The 25,663-nt window shown below is 44.7% G+C and overlaps 1 protein-coding gene and 1 pseudogene across 2 annotated transcripts; both read left to right on the top strand.

The window, feature by feature from the left end:
- Positions 1–206: 206 nt before the first annotated feature.
- Tsn (translin) lies at positions 207–11,658 on the top strand. 2 transcript variants are annotated; one of them, XM_021633253.2, is made up of 6 exons: positions 216–547; positions 1,783–1,876; positions 3,103–3,199; positions 5,888–6,003; positions 6,477–6,556; positions 9,043–11,658. In XM_021633253.2, exons 1-6 carry the CDS (start codon positions 482–484, stop codon positions 9,274–9,276), a joined length of 687 nt encoding a protein of 228 aa, XP_021488928.1. In that variant the 5' UTR covers positions 216–481; the 3' UTR covers positions 9,277–11,658. The 2 variants fall into 2 exon arrangements, with proteins under 2 accessions (XP_021488929.1, XP_021488928.1); XM_021633254.2 differs by lacking the exon at positions 6,477–6,556 and having other exon boundaries at positions 207–547; positions 9,043–9,116.
- A 2,077-nt stretch (positions 11,659–13,735) lies between these two features.
- Positions 13,736–25,663, top strand: part of LOC110546420 (survival motor neuron protein-like) — a 32,547-nt pseudogene continuing 20,619 nt past the window's right edge.

Genomic DNA, 25,663 nt, shown 5'->3' with positions numbered 1-25,663 from the left:
AGGCAAACAGCGCCACTCACCGGCCCCGCCCTTTTCGAGCCACGTGCTGCGAGGGCGCCCCCCCAACCTCGCTGTTTCCCTAGATGCCTATCTTCGAGTCCCCGCCCTCGGCCCCGCCTCCTCTATTGGAGCTGCCAATCAGCCGGCCTATGGCCACGTGCCGCCGCCGCCCCTCTGCGGGGCTGTTTCCGGAGATGCCTAGCTGAGGGCGGCGGGCGAGGCTCCGCCCTTAGTCCTGTGCCGGGCCTCGGGACACGCGCGCGGCGCGGGGCTCTGCGCGCGGCGCCTCAGGCATTGCGGCGGGCAGCCCGGGCTCCGGTGCGCCGCGGGCGTGGGAAGACCCCGGCGCCGGCGGTGGCGCAGAGCCGGTGGACGCGGCGGTAGACAGCTCTGGGCGTCGCGAGCGAGTGCGCTGCTTGTCTGTGGGTCGTGCTTTTTCGACGGTGCTCGGGCGCTGGCTGATTGTCGGGCGGCCGGCGCCATGTCTGTGAGCGAGATCTTCGTGGAGCTGCAAGGCTTTTTGGCTGCCGAGCAGGACATCCGAGAGGCGAGCCCCCTTCTTCCCCATCTCCTTTTCTTTCCCTAGTCAGGCTGGGCCACTTGTTCCGGCCCTGTTCGGTCTCGCGTTTTCGGGCCCGATGGGTTCAGGTTAGGCCGCCTCTCCGTTCTGGATTCGACTGTTTTCCTGCTTCTTTGCATCATTTGCCTCTTTGAATGTCACTTTTTCTATTTCAGCATTTCCAGTCTCAGACTCCGTTAATGCCGGGGGCTATCCAGCACACCTTTTCTGCATTGGTTGCTCGCTCTTTCTTTCCGTTTTCTTCCTTCCCTCTTTCCTTTCTCTCTCTTTTTCTGCTTCTTTCCTTTCCTTTTTTAAAGCCCTCGCGGCTTTTCCATAAACAAACAAACAAAAACTCTCCTGTAGCTTCCCCATCCCACATAAAATGCAAAAAAAAAAAAAAAAAAAAAAAAATCTAGATTCTATGATTGTATGGCTCTCACGGTTTCTTTCCCTGATCCCCTTTTACACTTGTTAATGTGTGTGTGTGTGTGTGTGTGTGTGTTTTGGAATTTACCTTTTCATTCCTTTAGTGCTCCAGATATTGTCTTCCCTGAGGACTCTTGGATTTACTGTTTGTTTTTGCTAGAATTAGTTTATTTCCTGCTCTCGCCGACTCTTTTCTTTTTGTACCTGAGACAGGATCTCTGTGTATAGCCCTGAATGGCCTCGAAGTTAAATCTGTAGTCTTCAATGCTGAGATTTCATGAGCGCAATTTAAAGTCCTCACCTTGACCTAACAGCGGAAAGGATTGCTATTCTGTTTTCTGTTAGCTTTTAAAATCCTGAAAAATTAAGCAAATGTTTACCTGTCTTATTAAACTCCTAGAAGGGATTGCTTCTCTGATGTTTGTGTAATGCCCATCACTAAATGTGCTCAGAGAATGTAAAATGAATGAAAACCAGTTAACACTTGTAACTTAAAGTGTTTGTTCTATAGAAAACGTTTACATTGCCAACTGTACATTTTTATAGTGTCTCAGTTGGGTACTTGAGCAGGTGGTCTTTCATGGCTACCTGAGGAATCTAAGGTTTTTTAGAGACTCCTTTAGTTGTGACTGGAAGAAGAAATCATTGGAACAGAGTGTGGTTGCAGACCTGAAGAACCTTCTTTCGAAGGTCCTGAGTGTTGTGACTAGAGTAAGGGTGTGGTAGCATGTTTGTAGGAGTCTGTGGTAATGATTACCTTGGTTTATCTGATCTTTATTTTTAATTCTCTCTAGGAAATACGAAAAGTTGTGCAGAGCTTAGAACAAACTGCTCGAGAGATTTTGACCCTGCTTCAAGGGGTCCATCAGGGCACTGGGTTTCAGGACAGTAAGTTCTTTGCTTTGATTTTGAAGGTTTTTGTTCAGTCTGTCAATCTCTAAGTCACTTTACATTAAGAAGACATAAAGAATACATCTGTCATTTTACTGTGTGAAATGTCCATTATGCTCTCTTTCTTGTGAGTGAAAATCAGAGAATAGTGGTTTGATAATTTTATGACATTTTCAATATTCTGATATTTTGGTTGCTTTTCCACTTGTGCACAGTGTGGTTTAAATAGGGATGTTGTGTTCCTGTGATAGTCTACTGGCAGTACAACTGCCTAAAATCCTCTAGTATAAAGATTTTATTTATTTATACAGTGTTCTTCCTGCATGTATTCCTGCTGGCCAGAAGAGGGCACCAGACCTCATTGTCGTGAGCCACCATGTGGTTGCTGGGAATTGAACTCAGGACTTTCAGGAAAGCAGCCAGTGCTCTTAACCTATGAGCCATCTCTCTAACTCCCTCTTGTAAAAGAGCTTTTATTTGATGTGTGTGTGTGTATGGTGTGTGCATGTGTATATATATAAACAAATATATCAAGAGGATTTTAGGCAGTTGTACTACCAGTATACATATATAATATATATGGGGTAAGTCTGCAAGTGTGGGGTGTGTGTATGGTGTATGTGTGTTTGTGATGTGAGTCTTTGTTGCTTAGGTTGGGGCTCAGTTGTGTACCTCTCATCTGAACCTCAGACTTCAATGAGTATCTTTGTAGCTGGCACATGTGTCTTTGTGTTTGTGCTTTAATGTACACTTCTAATGATGAGGACCTTTTAATATACACCTGTAGGTATGAGGTGACAGGTATAAAACATTCTAAAATTCATGTTCATAGGCAGCCCTTTGTTGAGATTCTACTATGTTAAGTTAGACATGGAAACCTTTGTTGTAAGATGCAGTCAGCATAGCTAAGAGCTGAAGTTGTTTTTTGATGCAGTCTTAACACAGCTTTATAGATATCTGAGCCAAGTCGTTTATGTAATGATATGGACTTTATCAAGCTGAGAAGAGTCGGTAAAAGCACTTTGTTGATCACATGGGAGGTAGAAACCGTCTAGAAGAGGTCTAGAAGCAATCTAGGGGTCTGAGGACTGATAGGAATAACAGCTGAGGAATACTAGTCTCTGATTGTTAAGTTCAAGTAGACTACATGGGTTATTAAGCAAGAACTGTGTTTGCAGTATGGTAAGTTTTTCATTATTAAATTTTGCTGTCTTTATGACCAGTTCCAAAGAGGTGCTTGAAAGCTCGTGAACATTTCGGTACGGTAAAAACACATCTAACGTCCCTGAAGACCAAGTTTCCTGCTGAACAGTATTACAGGTTTGTGCAGAAAAACAGCACTATCTCATGAAATTATGCTTTTGTTTAAAGAAATGCAGGAGAAAAATAGGAATTGAATGATCACTTATGAGTGGGTAAAAGTCTCTGTAGAAGGAACAAAAAAAAATCACACTGATAAAGGGGGCAGTGAAACTAGTATCTTAATATTTCTGTTTACTTTTGAACAGTGTTTGGGAGCGGTTTGAGACAGGGTTTCTCTGTGTAGCCCTGGCTGTCCTGGACTTGCTTTGTAGACCAGGCTGGCCTCTGCCTCCCTGAGTACTGGGATTACAGGCATGTGCCACTGTGCACAGCTGGAAACTGTTACTTAAAGAAACTGTTTTTGAGATTGTAACATTTTTCCTTTCATTTTCTTTCCTCCAAGCCATCATAAACCCCTCTTCTTCAAATTCATGGCCTCTTCTTTCACTAATTGCATGCATATGTATACTTGACCCTATTGAAAGGGCACTTGTTTTCTACACAGCCAGATCTTTGCTTTGATTTTGAACGTTTTTAAACAGACACCTAATATATCTATGTCATTTTATTGTATGAAACGTCCGTTACACTTTCCTCATAGTGAGCAAAATTGTTATATATTGTTGAATGTACAATGTCCTTAATTTTAAGATTATACTATTTGTATACCAGTAGGGAAGAAATATTATTAATTGTGATTATAAAATGTAGTTTGGAAAATGATTTTGATTCTTTTAGACATTAAACTGAGAACAACCAGCTAGTTGTGGTGGTGCATGCCTTTAGTCCCAGTACTCAGGTAGGCAGATCTCTGAGTTCAAGGCCAATGTGGTCTACAAGGTGAGTCCAGGACAACCAAGGCTACACAGAGAAACCCTGTCTTAAAAACAAACAAAAAAAACCCACAAAAAACAAAACTGAGAACAACTATGTTTCTGTGTTTGTGAACTATGATACATAAGAATTAAGAAATATCTGATTTTCTTTTTTATTAAGATTTTTAAAAATTTTACTTATTTATTTTTATTTTATGTACATTGATGTTTTTCCTACTTGTATATCTGTATGTGGGTGTCCATTCTTGAAGTTACAGATAGTTGTGTGGGTGCTGGGATTTAAACCTGGCTCCTTTGGAAGGCAGTTAGTGCTCTTAACCACTAACCATCTCTCCAGCCCCCAAAGATTTTTTTTAAAAGATGTATATAGTTAATAAGTAGGATGGGTATGTGTATAGGATGTGGATTGGGAAGCCACTGGTGAGAGTAAAGGATTAATTTATTTGTTTTTGAATCCCATATGCTAGCCTACATTTTAGATTCTGCAGGTTATATTCTGTCACGTAGTCTTATTTGGGTTTTATTCTTAGCAACCCTTTAAATGTAAAAACAATGCTTAGGATGGGTGTAGTGACTCATCTTCTAATCCCAGCATTTGCAGGAGGATCAGGAGTTTAAGGACATTCTTGGCTGTATCAGTGAATTCTAGGCCAGCTAGGTGAGATCCTGTCTCAGAACAAGCACAAAAAAACAAGCTGTTGCTGATTACCATGGTAAGGTAATGAGCAAAAAGTCCAGAGCCGTAGAGCCGGCAGGACTGTTAGACTCTCTGTATCTGGAGGTCACTTACAATCTGTCCTGCGGCTAGTTTTCTTGACCCTTGTCCTTCTATTGAGAAACTTTTTTTTAAAAGACAAGGTACTTCTGTCTGGAATTTGCTGTGTAGACCAGGAGCTGGCTTTGAATTATTAGTGATTTTTCAGCCTTGGTCACTCAAGTACTGAGATTACAAGTGTGTGCAACAATGATCAGCTCTGTCTGTCTGTATGAATATCTGTTGAATCAAGAGTTTTGCAATGTAGTCTGGACCATCCTCGACATGAGAGCCTCCTGCCTTAGCCTCCTGAGTGCTGGCATCCCAGGTGTGTGCTACCATGTCCAATGAGGAATATAATTTGAATTGGCTTGCCATATTGGAAAATCAGAAGCCATCCATGGTGGCACATGCCAATAATCTCACTACTTTAGAGGCAGAGGTGGGAGGATTACCAAGGCTATGTAGTGATATCACATTTTGAAAAACAAAAGACCCCCTCCTTTAGCCCCTTGAAGAAACAAAATCAGGAGGCATGGTACAAGTAATCAAGGTTGAGGGATTTTGTAAGGCAGGTCTTGCTGTGTTGCTAACTGGTTTTGAACCTCTGGACTACAGTGATTTGAGGCCTCCTCAATGCTGGGATTACATTTGTGCCACCACACATGCACACAAACTCCTTTTTGGTTGTGTGATAATTTAGTGATTTAGGATTAGGTATAGGAATAAATTGTAGCCAGGTGGTGGTGGCTTATGACCCTAAATCCCAGCATGTGGGAAGCAGAGGCAGGTGTATCTTTGTGAGTTCAAGGCCAGCCTGGTCTACAAAGTGAATTCCAGGACAGTCAGGACTGTTACACAGAGAAACTTGTCTCAAAAAAAAAAAAAAAAGTTGTATGTTGAGGTTGATACACAGTTGCAGTTGTGTTCAATCTTCAGTGTAGGGGGAAGATTAATTTTTAACAGAGGTAGGTGATTAAATTTCATAAGGACACTTGCCCTTGTCATTTGTAGTTTGTTCTCTCTGCTCTCCTCCCCCATTTCTGAGCTGATGAGCCATACTGAGTGTGTCCTTACAGCAGTCCTTAACCGGGCACCTGCTGACCTTTGCTGCAGGTTTCATGAGCACTGGCGGTTTGTGCTCCAGCGCCTGGTCTTCCTGGCGGCCTTCGTAGTGTATTTGGAAACAGAGACCCTGGTGACTCGAGAGGCGGTTACAGAGATTCTCGGTAGTAAGTGTCTCAGTGTGATCTGAACGATCATGAACATGAGCTTAGTTTTTGGTGTATGGGGGATGTTTTATTTGTTTGTGAATATGTGTTCATGCTGGTGTGTGTGTGTGTGTGTGTGTGTGTGTTCAGAGAGACAACTCTGAGTTTTCTTCCTTAAGGCACTGTCTGCTTTTACTTATTTGTGTGGGTGCATGGGATGAGTGACGCCCCTGTGGAGGTTAGAGGACAGCTTGGGTGTTGGGTCCCTTCCATCATGTCAGTCAGTTGCCAGCATTGCACTGAGGTTGTCGGGCTTGGCGGCAAGCATGAAGAATGTTAGTGCCATCTGTAGAGGAGTTAAGGTTGGGAACACCCTGGTAAGTTAGAAAAGGTTTTTCATTTGTGTGCACGCGTGCATTTGTGTGTATTCTTTAGCTTAAATTGCCTTCATATCATGACTGTCCTTTATTCTGATTTATTTATTTATTTTTTAGTTGAACCAGATCGGGAGAAAGGATTTCATCTGGATGTGGAAGATTATCTCTCAGGAGTTTTAATTCTTGCCAGTGAGCTGGTAAGGAGTGTGTGTGTATCTGGGGTAGTCTTGGGAGCGGGTGTACATCTGGAGGCCAGAGGACAATCTCCTAATTATTCCTTGTGCTGGCCATCTTATTTTGGATGAAAAAGTTGTATTTAGTATGTGTGTGTACATGTGCGCATGCACATGTGGTTTCATGTGCCATGAGTGTACGTGGAGATCATAGTACAACTTGTAGGTTTTCTTGTTCCTCCTTGTGGGTCCTGGAGATACGGAACTTAGGTCATTAGCCTTGGTGGCAGCCACTTTTGCCTACTGAGCTGTCCGGTAGGGCCTAACTTGTTCTTGTGAGACAGCAGTGACTGGGTTACTTTGATTTTTTTTTAAGACTGGGTCTTTGTAGCTCCGGCTACCCTGGAACTTGTGATTCTCCTTAGCCTCCTGGATACAGGATTCCAAGAGTATACTATCACTTCAGCTGCTAAATGCATAATTTTATCCTTATTCTCTAAATTCTTCTTTAAAAATAATTTTGTAGACAAAACAAATATGTCAAGAGCAGACTTGACAGAGCCTGCATAGCCTCCAGAGTTAGAAATATTTTTAAATGTGTCTTATTTTATATGTATAGGTGTATTGCCTGCATGGATATTTGTGCACTGCATGCCAAAAGGCTAGGAAAAGTTGTCATATCCCCTGGAACTGAAGTTATAGACAGTTCTGACCTATCATGTGGGTGCTGGGAATTGAACTCAGGTCCTCCTGAAAGCAGATGGCTCTTAACTGCTGACCCATCTCTCTAGCCCATTGTTCTTGATTTGCTGTCACTGTGTTTGTGTGTAATGTAGATATGAGTGTAGGTGTGTTGAGTGCATGGCATTGTGTTGAGATGGAGGATAGCTTGGCGGAGTCTCTTCTGTCTGCATGGATTCTTGGGATGGAACTCGGGTTACTAGGCTTTCGTGGCACTTGACTATGCTCACTGAGCTGTCTCATTAGTCCCACTTTATGGGTTTTTGAGAAACTACCCCAAGCTAGGCTTGTAATCCTAGGACTTGGAAGGATCATTTAGAGTGATTTTTGGGTGTTGGAGGCCAGCTTGGACTACAGAGTGAGACTGTTTCATGTCCCCAGAGTTGGAAAAGGAGCAGATGGCTGGTTTGATGATTCATTTGAGCTTTGGCTTGGATCCTTCTATCTTTCAGGTCTTAGGTCTGGCAATTCATGGTTGTTACAAACAGTAGAAGGAGGAATAGAGAGGAAAGGTGAACCACTCCTGTTAAGGGTTTTTGTTTTTTTTTTTTTTTGTTTAAGACTATCTCACTGTCTTTGAACTCACTGTTTAGATCATAGAATTCATGCCTGCCTCTGCCTCCTGAATACTGGTATTAAGGGTAGGCACTACCATGCCCATCCAAGGATGTATGTTTGAAGTACTGTATATAATAACTTTTGAGACGGGGTCTCATATACCCAGGTGGATCTCAGACTTCCTTTGTAGCCAAGGAATTCCTGGTCCACGTCCCAAGAGCTGTGATTGCAGGCATTAGCCACCATACTTGGTTCATATGGTGCCAGGGATGGAACCCAGGGCTTCCTGCGTGCTGGGCACTAGCATTATATATAGCCACTGAGCTACATTTTCATCGGTTTCTGTTTAGCATTCTCTGGGAGCTGGGGTGTGGCTTTGTGGTCAAATAGTTGCCTAACATATAGAATGCCTAGGTTCCATTCACAGCATTGTAAAAATGTACGAAACAAAGCAGCCTTTGTTGTGGCTGTTAGCATAGGGCCAGTTTTGGTATCTCTCAGGGTGTATCTAGAATGGGTCAGTGAAAATTTGAGACATTCTCAATATGGAAACAGGGAGAGGTGATACTGAAGCCCATTGAAAACTTCTATCACCAACTCAGACTTGTTGGAGGCAGCTGATCAGCAAGCTTTAATACAAGCGCTGCAGCACGGTTAGTGGCTGGGGTGAATGGAATGTACTGTGTGTGTTGGAATGTACTGAACGTTGGCTCAGGAAAGCCTGACAGAGAGAGTAGATAGGCTTCATGGGGATGGAGATATCCAGTTGGGTTTGAAATTGTACCTGTCCTTCAAGGTGATTGAACGGATTTAATTTTGGCTTGTGTTTGTGTTACTAATTGTAGGTGACCAAATGGGCCCTCAGTAGTGGCTTATAGATAGGTGGTCATTTGGCCTAGTTTTGAAAAGATAACAGTCTCTGTAATTGTCATGACATTTTTCTGTTCTGTACAGTAGCTGCTGAGCTGTGAAGATGACATTTGCTTACTTGAACGTAACACAATACCAGCTAAAGGCATTAGAGATTTTAGAAGATGCTAATTACATCTAGCACTTGTAACAGACATGGTCTCAGTTCTAGCGGGGTTCGCTAGTACCTTGAGTACAGGAGATTAGTGTAGGTGTCTAGATATGAGGGTCTAGCCGTGAGTGGGGGAGGTGCCGAGGGAGAAGCCACATAGTGACATGTCAGTTTCTTTCTCTTTGTGTAGTCGAGGCTGTCGGTCAACAGCGTGACTGCTGGAGACTACTCGCGGCCCCTTCACATCTCCACTTTCATCAATGAGCTGGATTCAGGTTTCCGCCTTCTCAATCTGAAAAACGACTCCTTGAGGAAGCGCTACGATGGCTTGAAGTACGACGTGAAGAAAGTAGAGGAGGTGGTCTATGATCTTTCTATCCGCGGCTTCAATAAGGAGACAGCAGCGGCTTGTGGTGAAAAATAGGAGCTTCTCCCTGCAGCTGGCCTTGCTGGCTTGGCAGTTGCCAGGGAGGGCTAGCACAGTGCCTCTTCCTGTAGTTAGCACACCAGTTGCTAAACACTGCGCTTTATTTTCCTAACCAGCTGTATGGTGTATCAGAATTGAAATAACTTTTTGGATCTTAAAAAAAAACCTTTCCATGGATGGAATTTTTTCTTTGTTGAAGTTTCAGTGAAATTGCCGTGTACTTCATTGTATTACTGATTTGTCAACAGTGTAAATGTTGGTCTCTTGGTAAAAGTCCTTTTTGCTTACCTGACTGTTCATGTATTGATTGACAGGTTTGTTGTCTTGTTTGTGATTCTCCCAGAAGTGAGCCATGATGTTTTCTAGGTCCAAATTAATCCTCCATTCCCAGATGTAGCCTGGATACTGTATGAGAATAGAACTTAAGGAGAATGGTTGACAAGCAAGGGGACTTTATTTTCCCCTTTTTATTTTAAGCCTTGTAAATTAGTTGTTTTTTTTTTTTTTTTGGCCAAGAAACTTAGAGGCTCTGACTCTCTCACTGCCATCAAAATATAGCAGATGAAAGTGTACAGCCTGAACCAGCAAGGTCAGGCTAGAAAGCTCTTCTGTTACGGTAATAGTGATGTCTTCTGTCGAGGTAGAGCACCTTTTTTTTGGGGGTTGCCTTATATCTTGCCTGCTGTTGCAGTTAGAGTCCTCACACCTGACTTGGTCTAACACCCATGTGCTGTATTCACAAATTAGAACACCAGTTCCTAGCCGTCAGTTAGATCTCATCTTCATGCTTTCATTCATTATTGGTACCTGAGGAGAGTGTTCTTAACAGTGCTGTTTGGTGTAGAAGAAAGTAAAACTTGGCTTTAAAAAAAGAAATCCATGTAGCCAGGTGGTGGTGGTACACACCTTTAATTCCAGCACTTGGGAGGTGAAGGCAGGCAGATCTCTTGTGAATTTCAGGCCAGCCTAGTCTACAAAGCAAGTCCAGGACAGCCAAGGCTACACGCAGAAAAACTCTGTCTCAAAAAAAAAAAAAAGAAAGAAAGTCAGGTTTTGATGCTATCAGTACATTTTAAATGTATAGTTCAGGGTAGTCAGTGTACACTTTGTGGGCTCCTCCATCCCTCTTCTGTGCAGATAGCATAAGAGTGGATATCTGGCCATTCTTGGGGCAGAACTGAAATTATTAAAGTCACAGCTGGTGATGTAGCTCAGTGGTAGATTTGTTTGGCAGGTGTGATGCACTGATTCCATCCTTAGGAGTTCAAAAAAACTGCAAAAGGCCAACAAACAAAAAATAGCTCAGTTTTTGCACCCTCGAGAAAAGAAGCTACTGGCATTTCCCGTTTAATAGGAAGTATTTAGAAGTGTCACCCTCTTTTGCTCGATAGCAATTTGGGCTTTGTGTTTGTCCAGTGGTATATTTGACATTGGCTTTTATCAGGCCATGGCCAAAGACTGACTGGAAAGTGGGGCCTGAAAGTGCAGGCCTGTACTCCCAGGTACTCAGGGAGGCTGAGGCAGGAGGATGGATGGCAAGTTCAAGGTTTTGAGGGTACCCTGGCAGAATGAGACCCTGTGGCAAAAACCAACCCAAAAGGCTAGCCTTAGGTTTCAGTGACTGTTTTCCTAGCATGTTTGAGGCCTTGGGTTCAACCCCTCATTCTGCAGCAGGATGGGGTGAGGCAGACTCTTAGTTTCCAATCATGATGGAAGAAGTAAGGAGGAGCTGTGATTGCTATATATTCTTGGACATGTAGACAGCTTTCTAATCTTTTTGCAGGATTAGAATAAGGTATTAGACTATTTTTGTTAGTTTGCCTTTGAGACAGGATTTTGCTAATAGCCCAGGCTGGCCTGGAACTCACACCTTGTTTCCATTTCTGAGTACAGGTATAGGCTCTTGAGTGTCTAAGAAGGTTGTTTAAAATGCTAGTGATAACACAGCCTGGACTGAATAGAAGGCTTTCCAGCTACACAGTCAGTCAGGGACTGGAGGTTCCACAGGTCCTTGCTTTGTTGCTTAAGTGTGAGTTCTGCTGGACAGCATTAAAGCTCTTGCCAAAAGTTTCAGATTTTCCCTTTAGAGACAGAGGGTGTGGTGTCCCGCCTGCAGGGTTGTCTAGGCTGGTCTCAACCTCCTGGGCTCCAGCCCTCCTCTTGCCTCAGCCTGCCAAGGAGCTGGGGCTCTAGGTCACTGCCACTGTACCTAACTGTTGAACTTCAGTTTTAGCACCTGCAATGAAATTGCAGGAGTGAAGAAGTACGTTCTGGTGTTGTGATTCCATATGAGAGTTCAGAAATGTCGTGTTGATAATTAGTTGTGTTCGTTGCTGGCTTGTAAAGCAATAAAACTGTTCTTAGTCTCTTTGTAATGTAGTACGCCGCTGTTTAAACTCTTCTCTGTGGAGAATCAATTATTCATGTTCCTCTGAGGCTGAAGAAGCCTGGAGTTGTAAGCATGTGCATACCACTAGCCAAGACATTAGCTGCACCAGAAAGTGCAGGTGATGCCTGTGATCCACCTCTGCCAGGGAATTAAAGGTATTTGAATTGAAGATGTTAAGACACCTTGCCTCTGGCTTTAGTATACCTTTTTGTTTGGATGACCTGTGGATTAAGTCCAGGTCCTCATATATGCAGAATGTGCATTCTGCCATTGAGATACATTAGCTCTCAGATTTACTCACTTAGTTTTTGAGACAGGGTCTCCTGTAGCCCACAATGGCCTTCAACTTGCTGTGTAGTTGAGTTGACTTTGTACTTCTGGTCCTCCTGCCTCTACCTCTGGAGGGCCTGGTTTACAGGTGTGTTCCACAATACTTGATTTATGTCACGCTGGGGATCAAGTCCAGGGCTTTGTGCATGTTAGGCAAACATTCTACCAATTGATCTACAGTCCCAGCTTCAGAACTGCTTTCAAACTTTAGAAAACCAGAGAGGGCAGCTGCAGAGGTGGTTCAGCAATTAAGAGTCTATGGCTTTTTCAGAGGACCTGAGTTTCCAGCACCAGGTCAGTCTGTGGGTCAAATACCTGTAACTACAGCTCTAGGAAATTTGATGCTCTCTTCTGGCTTTTTTGGGCATCTGCACTCATGTTCATATACTCGTACATAGATATACATGCATACACAGTACAAATCTTAAAAAACAAAATAACTGAAAAAGAAAACCATAGGGCCCCTTGAGATGGTTCAGGGGAAGACACGTGCCACCTTGCCGTATGAGCTGAGTTTAATTATCAGGACCCCACATGGTGTAAGAAGAGAATAGACTCCCCCTATACACATTAATGTGCACACATACAATGAAAAAGCTGTAATACAAGGTTTTTGGTTTGGTTTTTTTAGAGGAAGGCACCCAGAAAGACATATCCTAGCTCCTGGGTTGTTTGAAGAAGAGCTGCCTGGCTGGGTTTTTTTCTGAAGCTTTCTTTATCTGGAGTGAACTGATTTTCTTTCAACTGGAGCTTCCTAGCCACTCCTGACATGAGGGATTTTCCAAAGCTTGAAATAGTTTTTATTTTTTAGTATCCAGTTGTATTCAGGTTCTCTAGAGGTACAGGATTCTTGGAATGAGTAAGTTATTAGATTGGCTTACTTGTATAATACAGACTGCTTAGTTCACCTGTGGCTGCCTATACCCTGCAGAGTCTGAGACAAGTGCCCCAAGTCTGGATGCTTCAGCAGAGAAAGGCCTGGAGGATTCCTGGAGAGCTGCTGGTAGTCAGTGGGCAGTGGAAGGCTGAGGACACTGGGGTCTGTCTCCAGTGAAGGTTGACTGCTGATGGCAGCAGCAGAGAGAGGCATTCACCAACAGGGAACAAAGGCTGGCAGGGCTGCTGCCAGAGGTGCCTAAAACTGTTCAACCCCCTTGTCCTCCCTGGGGACTAAGTACTCTAAATACTCTTGGGGACCCAACTAGAGATGTGTCTTTTAATTGATCCCAGATCCAATCACATTGACTCGAGTAACTGTCAAGGCCACTGTAGTAAGCACTGCATAAATAAAAACAATGTCCTCACCAGAGAGTAACCTGTACTCTGCAAGCACGCTGTTGGAGCTGTGTAAACTGCTAGTACCTCGTGGTTGAATGAGGATGGGCTGGGTCACTTAGGCTAAGTTAATTTGGCTGGGGAGTGGGGAGGGAATGTGGTCTGCAGGGTCCACTCACTGGCAGTTAACCCTCAGTGTTTCGGGATGATGCGGTGTAGTGGCTAAGCTGGTTGGTCAGAAGTGGGCGAGCTGCATGGAGAAATGTGATGGTGAACAAACACAGGCCGAGGGCAGAGAGCCCAGCTGAGGGCGTGGTCTCATGAGGCTGGGGACACAGCTCAGTAGATAATTGCCCAAGCTTGGGGACCTGAATTCAGATCCTCATACCAAGAAAAAACAAAAACGAAAAACCAACTGGGTGTGGCTGTGTATGCCTGTTGCTGTAGTGACGTTGGGGAGAGATGGGAGAATTGCCTGGCAGCCAACTCCAGGTGCAGTGGGAGACCCTGCCTGGAAGGTGAGTGTGACAGAGCAGGACACTTACGTTCTCCTCCAGCCTCCACCTGTACACAGGTACACATACTGGGACACAGTAAGCAGATGCCGTATACCACCCCCTGAACAAAAAAAAACAATAAACAAGCCCATTAGGCAGAGAGTTTGGCAGAAAAGTGGGAGTGGTTGTCACAGAAACCAGTAAAAGATTCGGTCTTGGGAGCTTTTGGGGTAAGAGTTACATTTTACTTAACAATTAAACTTGTTCTGACAGTTTTTTGCATGTATGTAGTGCATTCTGATTTCTGTCTCACCTTGTCTCCCTCCCACCCCAGCCACATCCCCACAAGTCCCTTTCCCAGGTTTGTGTCTGCTTTGTTTTGTAATTCACATCTGTCCCTCCCCTAGTGTGTTAGGGTTACTTGAAGGTCTCTAGCAGGCCTGAGCATTGCAAACATGGCACTGAAAGTTTTGGCTCCTTTTCCCCTCCCTCGTTAAAAACCTTTAGCTGACATTCCTAAAGCCAGTTCCCAATGTCCACTCCCTTATTTGGCAACTGACCCATTCCTGGGACAAAACATCAAGGCCCAACAAGCAAATTTAATTATTTGGCTAACATGTCCAATCAGGATTTACCAACTCCTTGTAGCACAGACTCCCCTTTTTCTCCTTAATAACCCACTCCTGCAAAAACACAGCTGCTTGTCCTGCTGCTGTTGTCTGCCTTTGCAGCCTTCCTCATCACTTGCCCCTCTAGGGTAATGAGTCTCCTTTGTCTGGGTGTGTCCTATACTGACTCTGAGGGGGCGCCTCCCTTACCTTACTATTGCTATGATGAAACACCATGACCAGAAGCAGACTAGGGAGGAAAGGGTTTATATGGCTTACTGGTTTACATCATAGTCCATCACTGAAGGAAGTTAGGGCAGGAACTCAAATAGGGCAGAAACCTGGAAGCAGAAACTGATACAGAGGCTGTGGAGGAGGAATCTGGAAGCAGAAATGGATACAGAGGCTGTGGAGGAGTGCTGTTTACTGGCATGCTCTTTATGGCTTGTTCAGCCTACTTACAGACCACCAGCCTAGAGGTGGCCTCACCCACAATGGGCTGTGCCCTCCCCCATCAATCACCAATATGTCCTACAGGCTTGCCTACAGCCAATCTTATGGAGGCATTTTCTCAGCTGAGGCTGCCTACTCTCAGCTGACTCTTGTGTTACGGTGGTATAAAACTAGCCAGCATATCTTGAATCCAGTCCATCAGTAGCTTACAGTTTTGCCAGGAAGGGGTTGACACATGGGCTTACTATTACTGACTGTTGATAGATTGTCTTATGCAGGCCCACTGTAGGCAGCAGCGGCTGCTGTGGGATCAGGGCTCAGTCATGCACAGGGTAGCACTTCACAAATCTGTTTCTGTCCTCTTCCCAGTACTTGTTTGCTGCAGTGGAGGACAATTTGCAGGCGCCAGTTTTCTCCACTAGTATATTCTGGGGATCAAACTCAGATTGAGAGACTTATAATATGGCATTTCACAGCCCGAGAACCATGTGACTTTTGTCTCTTAGGGTAGGTTAGGTGGGCTGCCAGAATCTGTAGGCATTGCCTGTAGTTTCATTCTGACTCATGACCCCGTGCAGTGCAGGTTGGCGGGGGATCTGCTTCCATTGTTCCCTAGCCTCACAGCTACAAACCTGACAATAGCTGGTCACAAGGGGAGCCAAAAAGCTGTGGAAGTTCTTGCACCCACACATGCTTTGGTTTGGAAATGACACATCACCTTCAGGGTCAGCTCCCGTGGACTAGACTCATGGCCTTGTTGAACTATAAAAAGCCAGGAAGTGACATTGTGGTGTAGGATGGGAGGCAGAAGCTGGTGAGTCAAATATATCCTGAAGGTAGGAGGAATAATTATTCAGTGTGCTTTTGGTCACACGTAAGTGTCAGTGGGCTTCAGTCCCAGGGCCGATTGCCTGTGATGAAGAGGTGGATCTGTAGGCACTCTCTTACAGAGATAGATGGCAATTGAGCTAGCATTCGTGTTGGGTTTGTATGTAACTTTATTTTTGAGAAAAGGCCTCATATATCCAGTGCTGTTCTTCAACTTATTTTGCCAAGGATGACTTTGAACTACTTGATCTTCCTGCTGTGATAGGTAAGGAAAACTGCCTGCTAAGACCCTTGAACTGGAACTCCATGAGGGAAGCCCTATTGTCTTCTTGGTCTATGTCCTTCCTCATTATATATGTATACACATATACACACATGTGCATCATAAACTGGCTACTTACATATAAAAAGGAGGGTCAACATGGTTAGATGTCAGCCTTTAACTTAAATAAATGAGAATCAAGGATTCGATTCATAGGAGCCAGAGCCAATAGGGAATGAAGTCACTGGGGACTCCAATGCTATTAAGACAATGCCAGGAATTCCAGGAGTGCAAAGACCCAGCATGTGCTCCCCCACCTGCAGGAGTAAATTGTGGCCTTTGGCTTTAAGAGCCACCCTCCCCTTTTAGCTGGGCCTCTCAATTCCAAACCCAACCACAGGATGGAGGACAGCTGTAGCCAGCTTAAATAAAAATTCAGCTAACTGCAGCTCGTTAGAGTTCAGGTGGTCTCCACATGTTTTCTAACTCCTAACACTGCCTCCACCTCCCTAGCTCTGGGATTCCAGGCTTTCACCACCGCACCTGGTTTATTCAGTGCTGGGATTGAAACCCAGGGAGTGTGCATGGTAGCCCATTGGGGTGCACCCCAGCCAACGTTCAGTGAGCTGTATGTGTTTCCTGTCTTGGAGAAGAACTTTCCTTAAGTTCCTAAGTTTTAAGCTGAGAAGCAAACCTGTAAGGGGATGAATTAAATCATAATGATGATTACAACAGATCTTTTATGAAAGTGGCTTATTAGGTGAAGGTGGAGAGAGAGAGTGAGGAGAGCAGGACATGATGGGGAGAAAGAGAGAGGGGTACCCGACAGAGAAAGGGGAGAGGGCCAAGAGAAGCCGAGAAGGGGAGCAAGAGAGAAGGGACCAAGAGAGGAGAGACCAAGAGCGGCCAAGAGAGAGACCACGTGTTGGGTTGTCCCTTTAAGGGGCAAGGTAACCATGCCTTCCAGGTGTGGCCAACTGGAGGACGACACGATGACATCATAGGTTACTAGGCAACCCAGAAGCAGGTTTGGTTCCAAAATCCTAACAAAACCCTTTAAAATTTGAATTCCTATGATTTAAGGGGGAATCTTGGTGGATTGCCAGGTCTGGCCTTGTACTCCTGGGCTCAAGTGATCCTTCAGCTGGAGCCTTCCAGCCTGGACTACAGGCATGTGCTGCTGTGCCTGGTGCCTGCCTGGTTTAACCTTAGCTTTGGTGTTCCGGTACTTTCTCCACGGATTATCTGTGCTTTTATTCCCTAGCCCAAAAAGGGCAAGAGGAAATCCAAAAACAGCTGTGATCTCCCAACATAAATGTAACTCTGAGCTGGGTGTAGTTGTCAATGAGAGACCAAAAAGATTAAAAATTAGCAGCTATTATTAAGGGCTAAACTATGTGGGTGGAGAAGTCTGTTGATGCCCTGAGGGGAAGGACTGCCTTACTGCATTCTTTCCCCACTTACTAGAGATAACAGTTGCTAGGAAACTGGCCCATCCCCCTAGGGAGGGACACCAGGTCATTATGGTCTGGGGACCTTCCTATAGCCAATCAATTCAAAATGTAGCATTTTGACCAATAGATGCTTGCCAGGCAGGAATCGCCCCTGCCTTGGGCATGCTGGGAGGAACCAGAATCTATATATCACCCAACTAACCTGGGCACGGCGTGCTCAGCTCCCACCACTTTGGCGGTGGGGCTGTGTAGCCCAAGCTGCAGCTTGTAATTTTCAATAAAGAGACCCTCATGTGTTTTGCAACGGAGTCGATTCCTGGAGATCTTTTGGGGGCTCGCGAAATGGGTATAACATCTTTAAAATTAATATGAAAATAAGAGGAAGATTTGGCTTTCCTCTAAGACTTTGTGTCTTATGTTTCTTGTTCTCTGTGATAAATACCGTGAGAAGAACAACCCACAAAGAATGGGTTTCTTTTGGCTCTAACATCAAGGATACATGTATCACAGTGGGAAAGTCAGAGTCACAGGAGGCAGCTGCTCACATCTCCTTCACCAGCAGGGGGCAGAATGAATCCATGCTAGTACTCAGCTGCCTGGAATCCAAAATGGCTGGCTCTTCCCTCCTCATCCCAATCAAGATAACCCCTAGAAGCATTCCCAGAGGCCCATCTTCTAGGAGAGTCTAGAGTCTGCCAAGTTGACAACTAACATTAATTAGCACCCTTGGCAAACTTGAGGACGCAGTCTCAACAGATTTAAAAAGCCTGAGCTTGGCAGTGTGCACTTTCAATAAACCTGGGCTTGGCAGTGTGTACTTACAATACCAATGCCAGGGAGACTGAAAGTGGTGTCCCAGAGCTCACTGACCGGCTAACCAGCCTGGTCTACCTCGAGAATTACAGGTTTGTAGGAGACCACATCTTTCCCTCAGAAATGAAATAGGAGATGGCGTCTAAGAAACATATTGACTTCTACACATGTAAATGTACCTGCATACATGTTATCAATACCCCACAAAGATGTTAGGGGTGCTGAAACAATATGTAAATGGGCAAGAGATTCAGTATGCAGCTGAAATATGAGTGCTACTCAGATGTACTGGTGCTGGCTATTTTCACGTAAAGCTGACACAGCTAGGGTCCTCTGAGAGGAGGGAGCCCAGCTGAAAAAATGCCTCCAGAAGGCTGACTGGGAGGCAAGCCCAGAGAGCATTTTCTTGACTAGTGATTGAAAGGGGAGGGCCCAGCCCATTGTGGTGCCGCCATTCCTGGGCCTGGTGATCCTGGGGTCTGTAAGAAAGTAGCCTAAGTGAGCCAGGAGAAACAAGCCAGAAAGCAGCACCCCTCCATGGCCTCTGCATCAGCTCCAACCTCCAGGTTCCTGCGCTGTTTGAGTTCTGGTTCGACTTTCTTCAGTGATGGACTTTGATTGATGTGGAAGCATAAGCCAAAGAAACCGTTTTCTTCCCAGTTGCTTTGGTTATGGTGTTCAATCATAGCAATTGTAACCCAAACTAAGACAGCCCAACTTAATTAAGTACGGGTACCAGGGATTCAAACTCTGGTCCTCATGTTTGCCCTGTGGTGGTTTGATAGGGCTGCAGTGATGGCTCAGCCATTAAGAGCTGCTCTTCCAGATACTGGGTTTGAGCCCCAGCGCATGGTGACAACTGTTTTAACTTCTGTTCTCTTCTGGCTTCTGTATGCACTGCAAGCATTGCCATGATCCACAGCCAACACATCCACACACGTAACATAAAAATCAGTCTGAGGTGTGGGGTTGGGGCAGTGGGTGCTTGCTGCCAAGCCTGACAACCTGAGCTTGGTCCCTGGACCTCACTCAGTGGTGGGGGAGAAAACCGGCTCATAAGAAATTGTCCTCTGATCTCCACATGCATGGTATGGCCTGTAGGCCCCTTTCCCCTCACCCTGAAATAACTTTTTTTTTTTTTTTTAAGAGAAGGCCTTGAGCTGGGGAGATGGCTTAGGTGGTAGCAGTGCTTTTCTCACAAGCAAAAGAACCCAATTTTGATCTTCCACACCCAAGTAAAAAAGCCACAGTGGCTCTTTCTGGTATTCCCAGTGATGAGATGGTACACAGTAACATGTTGGCTGGAACTAGCCAGACTGACCAATTTGGAGACATTTCAGGCCAAGGAGAGACCTAGTCTGAATGAAAGGTAGAAGGAGACTGAGGAATGACATACTTATACACCTGTACACCCACATGAATGCCACACATGAACGTACATATACACAGAAAAAACCAAACCAAAACAAAAAAACCAATGCGAGTGTCTCAGTACCGGCTGTGTTTCCTGGAGATTTGGCAGACGAGTGGGGCAGAGACCAGCAATGACACCACATAAGTAGAATGAAGTTCTTGCCTCCGTCTCTTCTCCCTCCCTTCCTCTCATGCTGGGAATGGAACTCAGAGCCTCTGCCTGCCAGGCACACTCTCCTGCTAAGGACAGAAGAGGAAGACAGACGTGCTGTTTTCAGAACTTAAGCGGGGCTGGGCTTACAGTCTACTTGTGATAAGATGAATTCAATTCTCGAACCTGCTATCTCCACTCACTCTGGTCTCCTCCTGGAGCACCCTGTGAGGGCAGTCTTTCCTTTACCCCTTTCCCTCAGTCTTTTCAACCCACCCCCACCTCTGTGATGTTAATGTGATGCTCTGTAGTTCATATTTGAAATTTAACCCTAATGTAACCACACGGAGAAATGGGCCTGGACAGATATAAACTTCCTAAGCTACTCTGTCCTGCCCAGGTGTATAGACAACTTTATTTAGTCATTCATGGATAATTTTGGAGGCAAGGTTACACAGAATCATTTTGGTATATGTGAGGGACTGTTCATTTAACAGTAAGACTCTTGGGGGGTCAAGCCATTAACACCTGTATACATCTCCCCCTTTCTGTCTAATTAAAAGGTCATTAAAAACTATAAACAGTAAGAACAACTATAAAATAATTATAAAAACCTAATAGGTAAAACTTACATATGTAATGTCTAGACTATATGTATTTAGCAACCTTGAAGAAAGTATTTATCTTCGTGAGTCTAAAGTTTTGTATCCAAATTATTCTCTAACTTATCTTGTATCTATAGAACCTAAAAGCATCTCTCTAGACCTTAAAATATTTTCTTAACACCTAAGCAACTAAGCTTAATTGTAAAACTCTAACTATCTAGTCTTCAACCTCATCAGAGACTTGAGAAGGAATAAAATTATTACCTGAGGAAGTGCAGGCAAGCAGCTTCCAAAAAAGAAAAAAAAAATGACAGAGACAGTTTGCTGCTTGGACAGTCATCCAAAATCTCTCTATAATGTTGGCGCATCGTCTTCAGCCCTCTGGCCCAGTAGATCTGACAGACATAATTGTGACGTAAGAACTATGAAGGACTTTCTTACTCTGTCTTGGCAGAGCTAGGCAGCCGACTTGGCCTGCATCCAAGGTTGCCCATTTTAGGCAGCATTCTGTCTATGGTAGAAATGCTAATAAGCTGAGTGTTCTGGTGTATGTCTAATCTCAGCATTTGGGATTATATGTGCTGAGGATTATATACCCGCCGGAGAATCAGATGTTCAAAATTATGCTTAGATTCAAGGCTGGCTTGGGCTCAATGGGTAAAAGCACTTGTCTCCAAGCTTTGCAGCCTGAGTTGGATCCCAGGGACCCACATGGCTAAGGGAAGAAAAGACTCTTGAAGTTGTTTTCTGAGCTCTGTACACACTTAATTGTTGATGCATATAAACACAGATAAGTTAATAAACAAAAAATGTGAGTTTTTTTTTAATATAGGTTCCTACAGTGTCTTGGAACACACCACATAGAACCAGGCTGGCCTTGAACTTTCAGAGATTCCTCTGCCTCTGGAGTACTAAGATTAAAGGCATGTACCACCATGCCCAGCCAAAAGAGTGATTTTTAAAAAAAATGGTAAGAGAGACAGCACAATGCCAAGCAGTGGTGGCGCACACCTTTAATCCCAGCACGTGGGAGGCAGAGGCGGGCGGATTTCTGAGTTAGAGACCAGTGTGGTCTACAGAGTGAGTTCCAGGAACGCCAAGGCTACATAGAAAAACCCTGTCTTGAAAAACCAGAGAGAAAGAGAGAGAGAGAGAGAAAGAGAGAGAGAGAGCGCAGAAGAAAAAGAGGCACCTTAATCTTTATTTTTATTATTACTTTTTGAGGCATCTTAATCCTGAACCCTAATTTGTAAGTCACTTTTGACTAGTAGGAGAGTCACAACTTTATTTTTTTTAATTAAATTTGTTTTATTTTATTTATTTCTTTTGTTTTCTGAGACAGGGTTTCTATGTGTAGCCCTAGCTGTCCTGGACTCACTCTGTAGACTAGCTGGTCTTGAACTCATAGAGATCCGCCAGCCTCTGCCTCCCAGAGTGGAGAGTTGCAACTTTGGGTCCTCCGTCTCTGTGTAGAACGTGTACTCATGAAGCTGCAGGAGGAGTAGGGACCACCAGCTTCCTAGAAATGATGGAGTGAGACTTCTTGAGGAAGTGGCTCCTAGTATTATAGTCACAGAAGCCCTCGGCAAGCAGGGGTTTCCTGTGAATCTCAGCAGCTAGTAACACAGGGCCCTGATGTTAGAGGAAGTTGTAGCCATGTGTAGGAGCTGGAGACCAGGAATGGGATGTACTGTGGGTTGAGGGCTTTTACAGGGTCCTTACGTGGAAGGGTTGAAGTTTTGCTAAGGTCCTGCGCCTCTGCTTTAGGCATCGTTTCTATAGCATTTTGTAAGTATGAGGGTCATGCTCTGTGCTTAGTCTATGCACACCAATGCTGAAGCTTGCTTGCACACACTGCCCACAGCAATACCTTTGACATTTTCTACGCAAGATGTTTATTTATCATGTGTGTGCGTGTGTGTGCATGAGAGTGTGTGTTAGTCATACTCAGCAGTAAGGCCCTTAACTCGTTGAACTATCTTGCCGAACCCTAAAACCTTCCATTTTTGAGAAGTAAGACTTGCTGTTGTTTCTGTTGCACAGTCGGGCCAGTGCAGGGCACTGCACAAATGACGACCTCATTTTCTGGGGTGCCAGTTTCCCCATTGCCTCTCACAGCTCGTGTCTGTTTGGTATGTTAATCTCTTCTTCAGGTGTGATGCACGCTGATGTCATGTTTTCCTATACAAATGCTAAAGAAAAAAAGAGAACTTCATAGTTACCTTTTTTTTTTTTCCTGAAGAAATAAGAGTCGATCAATCCATATTTACCCTCCCACCTATGGACACAGGAGTTCTTCAGGGATAGAACCTGGTCTCATGCCAAGCGCAGAATCTGGTGGGTGCTGGGGAATTCTTTCTCCTCACGCCTAATGGCTGCAGCTTCTGGGGATGATGGGTAGTTTTGGGACACAGAATTTCGTTCCCTGTAGCAGACACCCAGGTGATGGCGGTGAAAGGTCTCTCTTGGCACATGGCTCAGTGACCAGAGCTTAAGGTTCATTCCTGTTTGTCACTGTACTCTGGAGATGAACTTCTTCTCTACCCCATTGGCTCAAGATGGCCGGACCCATGGCAGATTCATTGCCTTCCTCCCATTCTTTATGGGTCCAGTTTTAATTAGCATCTACACAGAAAGGCCTTTGACTCCTAGACTGGGAATAACCACTATTAATAAAAGAGTGAGTGGATTACAGAGGTACTATTGCATATTTCCATATTAATAATGTCATAAATTCCCCCAGAATGATATCTCAGAATTCAGAGGGTCACTTTTTATGAACTCAGGGCTAGTTAGCCTGGGAAGGAGAGGTGCAGAGGGCTGCCAGGAGAGCCTGGGTGCTGGGTCCTGACTTCACCCCCACCTGGCTTTCTCATGTGTCTGTATAGGTGTTACCACAGGGTCTACCTAAAGGCTGATTCCAGATGGAGGAGTCAGGGGAACTGTCCAATTCATTTGCTTCATTACTGATTGGATGATTTGAATTCGTTATTGGTATCAGCTGTCAGCTGTAAAGATGGCACACCTCCCCCCTTTCCCTTTCTGTAGCTGTCAGTCCACTTTGTTGATGATCTTTGCTGCATAGAACTTTTTAATGTCATGCAACCCCATTTGCCACTCTTGCTATCAATGCCTGAGCTGTTGGAGTCAGTGCCAGAAAGCCATCGCCTATGCTTGTATCTTGAAGTGTTTTGCCTGTGTTTTCCTCTAGGAGTTTCAGGTCTCTCATGAAAGTCTTTGATCTATTTTGAGTTAATTTGAAAATGTTTACTAATTTTTTTTGAGACAGGGTTTCTCTGGGTATCTCCGGCTGTCCTAGACTCACTTTGTATACCAGGCTGGCCTCCAACTCACAGAGATCCACCTGCCTCTGCCTTCCAGAGAGCTGGGATTATTCTTCTGTAAGTACATGTCCAGTTTTGCCAGTTTTATTTGTTTTTCCCAGTATGTTTTGATACCTTTATTAAAATTTAGGTGGGGTGTGTTTGCCTTTGTTTTGAGGCAAAGTCTCCCTGGCCTTAGGCTCAATCTATTCAGCTAGACTAGCTAGCCCGTGAATGCCCAGAGAGCTTCCTCTCTCTGCCTCCTCAGGATTGGAATCACAAGTGAATGTTAGTTATTTGGCTATAATTTTTTGTTTAAGTTGAATTCAGGTTGCCGGATTTGTGCAGTGAGCACCCTAACTTATCTAGCCACCCCTGGACACCTGGGGGGAGGGGAGCATGGTTAAATCATATTGTTCTTTCCAAACTCATAATCAAACTGTAAGTATGGGAGAAAACTGCATAGATTCCCTTGTAAATCAAAGACCTACTAGGCACTGACTGTCTTTCTCCATCTGTCTGTTTCTCCCTCATTCTCTCTCTGTCTCCTTTTATTTTATATATATATGGGTGTTTAAGTACAGTGCCTGAGGAAGCCAGAAGATGGTGTTGGAATCCCCTGGGACTCGTGTTTTGGGTAGTTGTGAGCTGTCATGTGAGTGCTGGGGACCTCGGTTTTGTGGAAAAGCAGCCTGTGCTATCTGCAGAGCCATCTTTACTGCTGTAGCCTGCCTCTTAAAAGGCCCATCATCTCCTGACATTGTTGCAGGCTGGTGATTGCGACTGTAACACAGGCCTTTGGGGAACACAGTTTGGATGGTCTTTTCTAAAATTCTGTATTGAAATGGAAAAAGGTATGTTAAATCTGGGTGCCAACTTGACTGGCTCTGGAATCAACTAAAAAGATAAACTGTGGGGCACACCCTCGATTTTTTTTTTATTAGATTATCTGAAGTAGGAACCTTCTGGTGAGGCAGCAGCCTCATGGATTGAGGATACCTGTGTGGTGTATGCCAGTCTAACGCAAAGCACCCGTATTTACTTAGCCATCTTGCTGGTCTAAGATTTCAGAAATGATGTTTCAGAAGACTCCTTCCCGCTCCACTTTCTTCCCTTTCCACCTCCTCCTCTTCCTTCCTTTCCATTTTCTCTTTCTTTCCCTCCTTCTTCCCCTCTACCTCTCTCTCTTTTTCTTTTCCCTAGACTACAGGTGAAGTTTTTCATCTTGAAGGACCGGTGCCGTAGTTGTAGTTCGGTTACCTGCACTTCTCCAAAATAGCCAAAAGAGGGTACTAGACCCAAAGGATTCCACGTAGCTCCAAGTCTCTGGCAGCTTTCCAGAAAACTTCAAAACTTCGAATCTGCTTAGCCTCCTGGCCTATTCCTAAGCTTTTGAAGCACTTAATCCTCAGTAGAACATGATGTTAATGGGTGAAAGGAAACGGTGAAAGCAAGCCAACAAGCAGAACAATACCTAGGGAAGGGACACAACACCATCCTTTTCACTGTGTCAAGGGGCTCCCTGGTATCAACTGCACAGGCCTGTCCCACACCCTCCTTGAGTCTGGCCCTGATGACCATGGCTTCTTTTTTGTGGTGTCTTCTGTCTCTATTATCCTAGCTGTTACCTCACACTCAACCCTGGTCTTTCTGCTTCATCTTCTCAACAAAACTCAGCCACTCAGCTTTCAGCTACTCAAGGTGGTTCCCAACAAGCAAAAACTGGTGACTCTACAGTGTATCAAATTCCCCATCCTTCCTATGAGGCGAAGAGAGGGGGACAGAGCTGTTGGGACTGTTCCAGTGGTCAGCACAAGTGGCGAGGCAGCTGTTGAGAGGGCCAAGGAGGCCCAGAGCCAGGCATAGGAGCCTCCATTTCAGGGACCTCAGGGCTTTTTCTGCCAAGCATGGCTTGTTTGAGGGGCCCCTGTAGAGTTCTGGGAGTGTTTTCAATTTTCAGGAGCCTCCCTTCTTTTCTTTTCT

The sequence above is a fragment of the Meriones unguiculatus genome, chromosome 18, assembly GCF_030254825.1.
Source record: "Meriones unguiculatus strain TT.TT164.6M chromosome 18, Bangor_MerUng_6.1, whole genome shotgun sequence".
Taxonomy (NCBI): Eukaryota; Metazoa; Chordata; class Mammalia; order Rodentia; family Muridae; genus Meriones; species Meriones unguiculatus.
The sequence above is the reverse complement of the archived record's forward strand: the minus strand, read 5'-3'. Positions and strand labels throughout refer to the sequence as shown.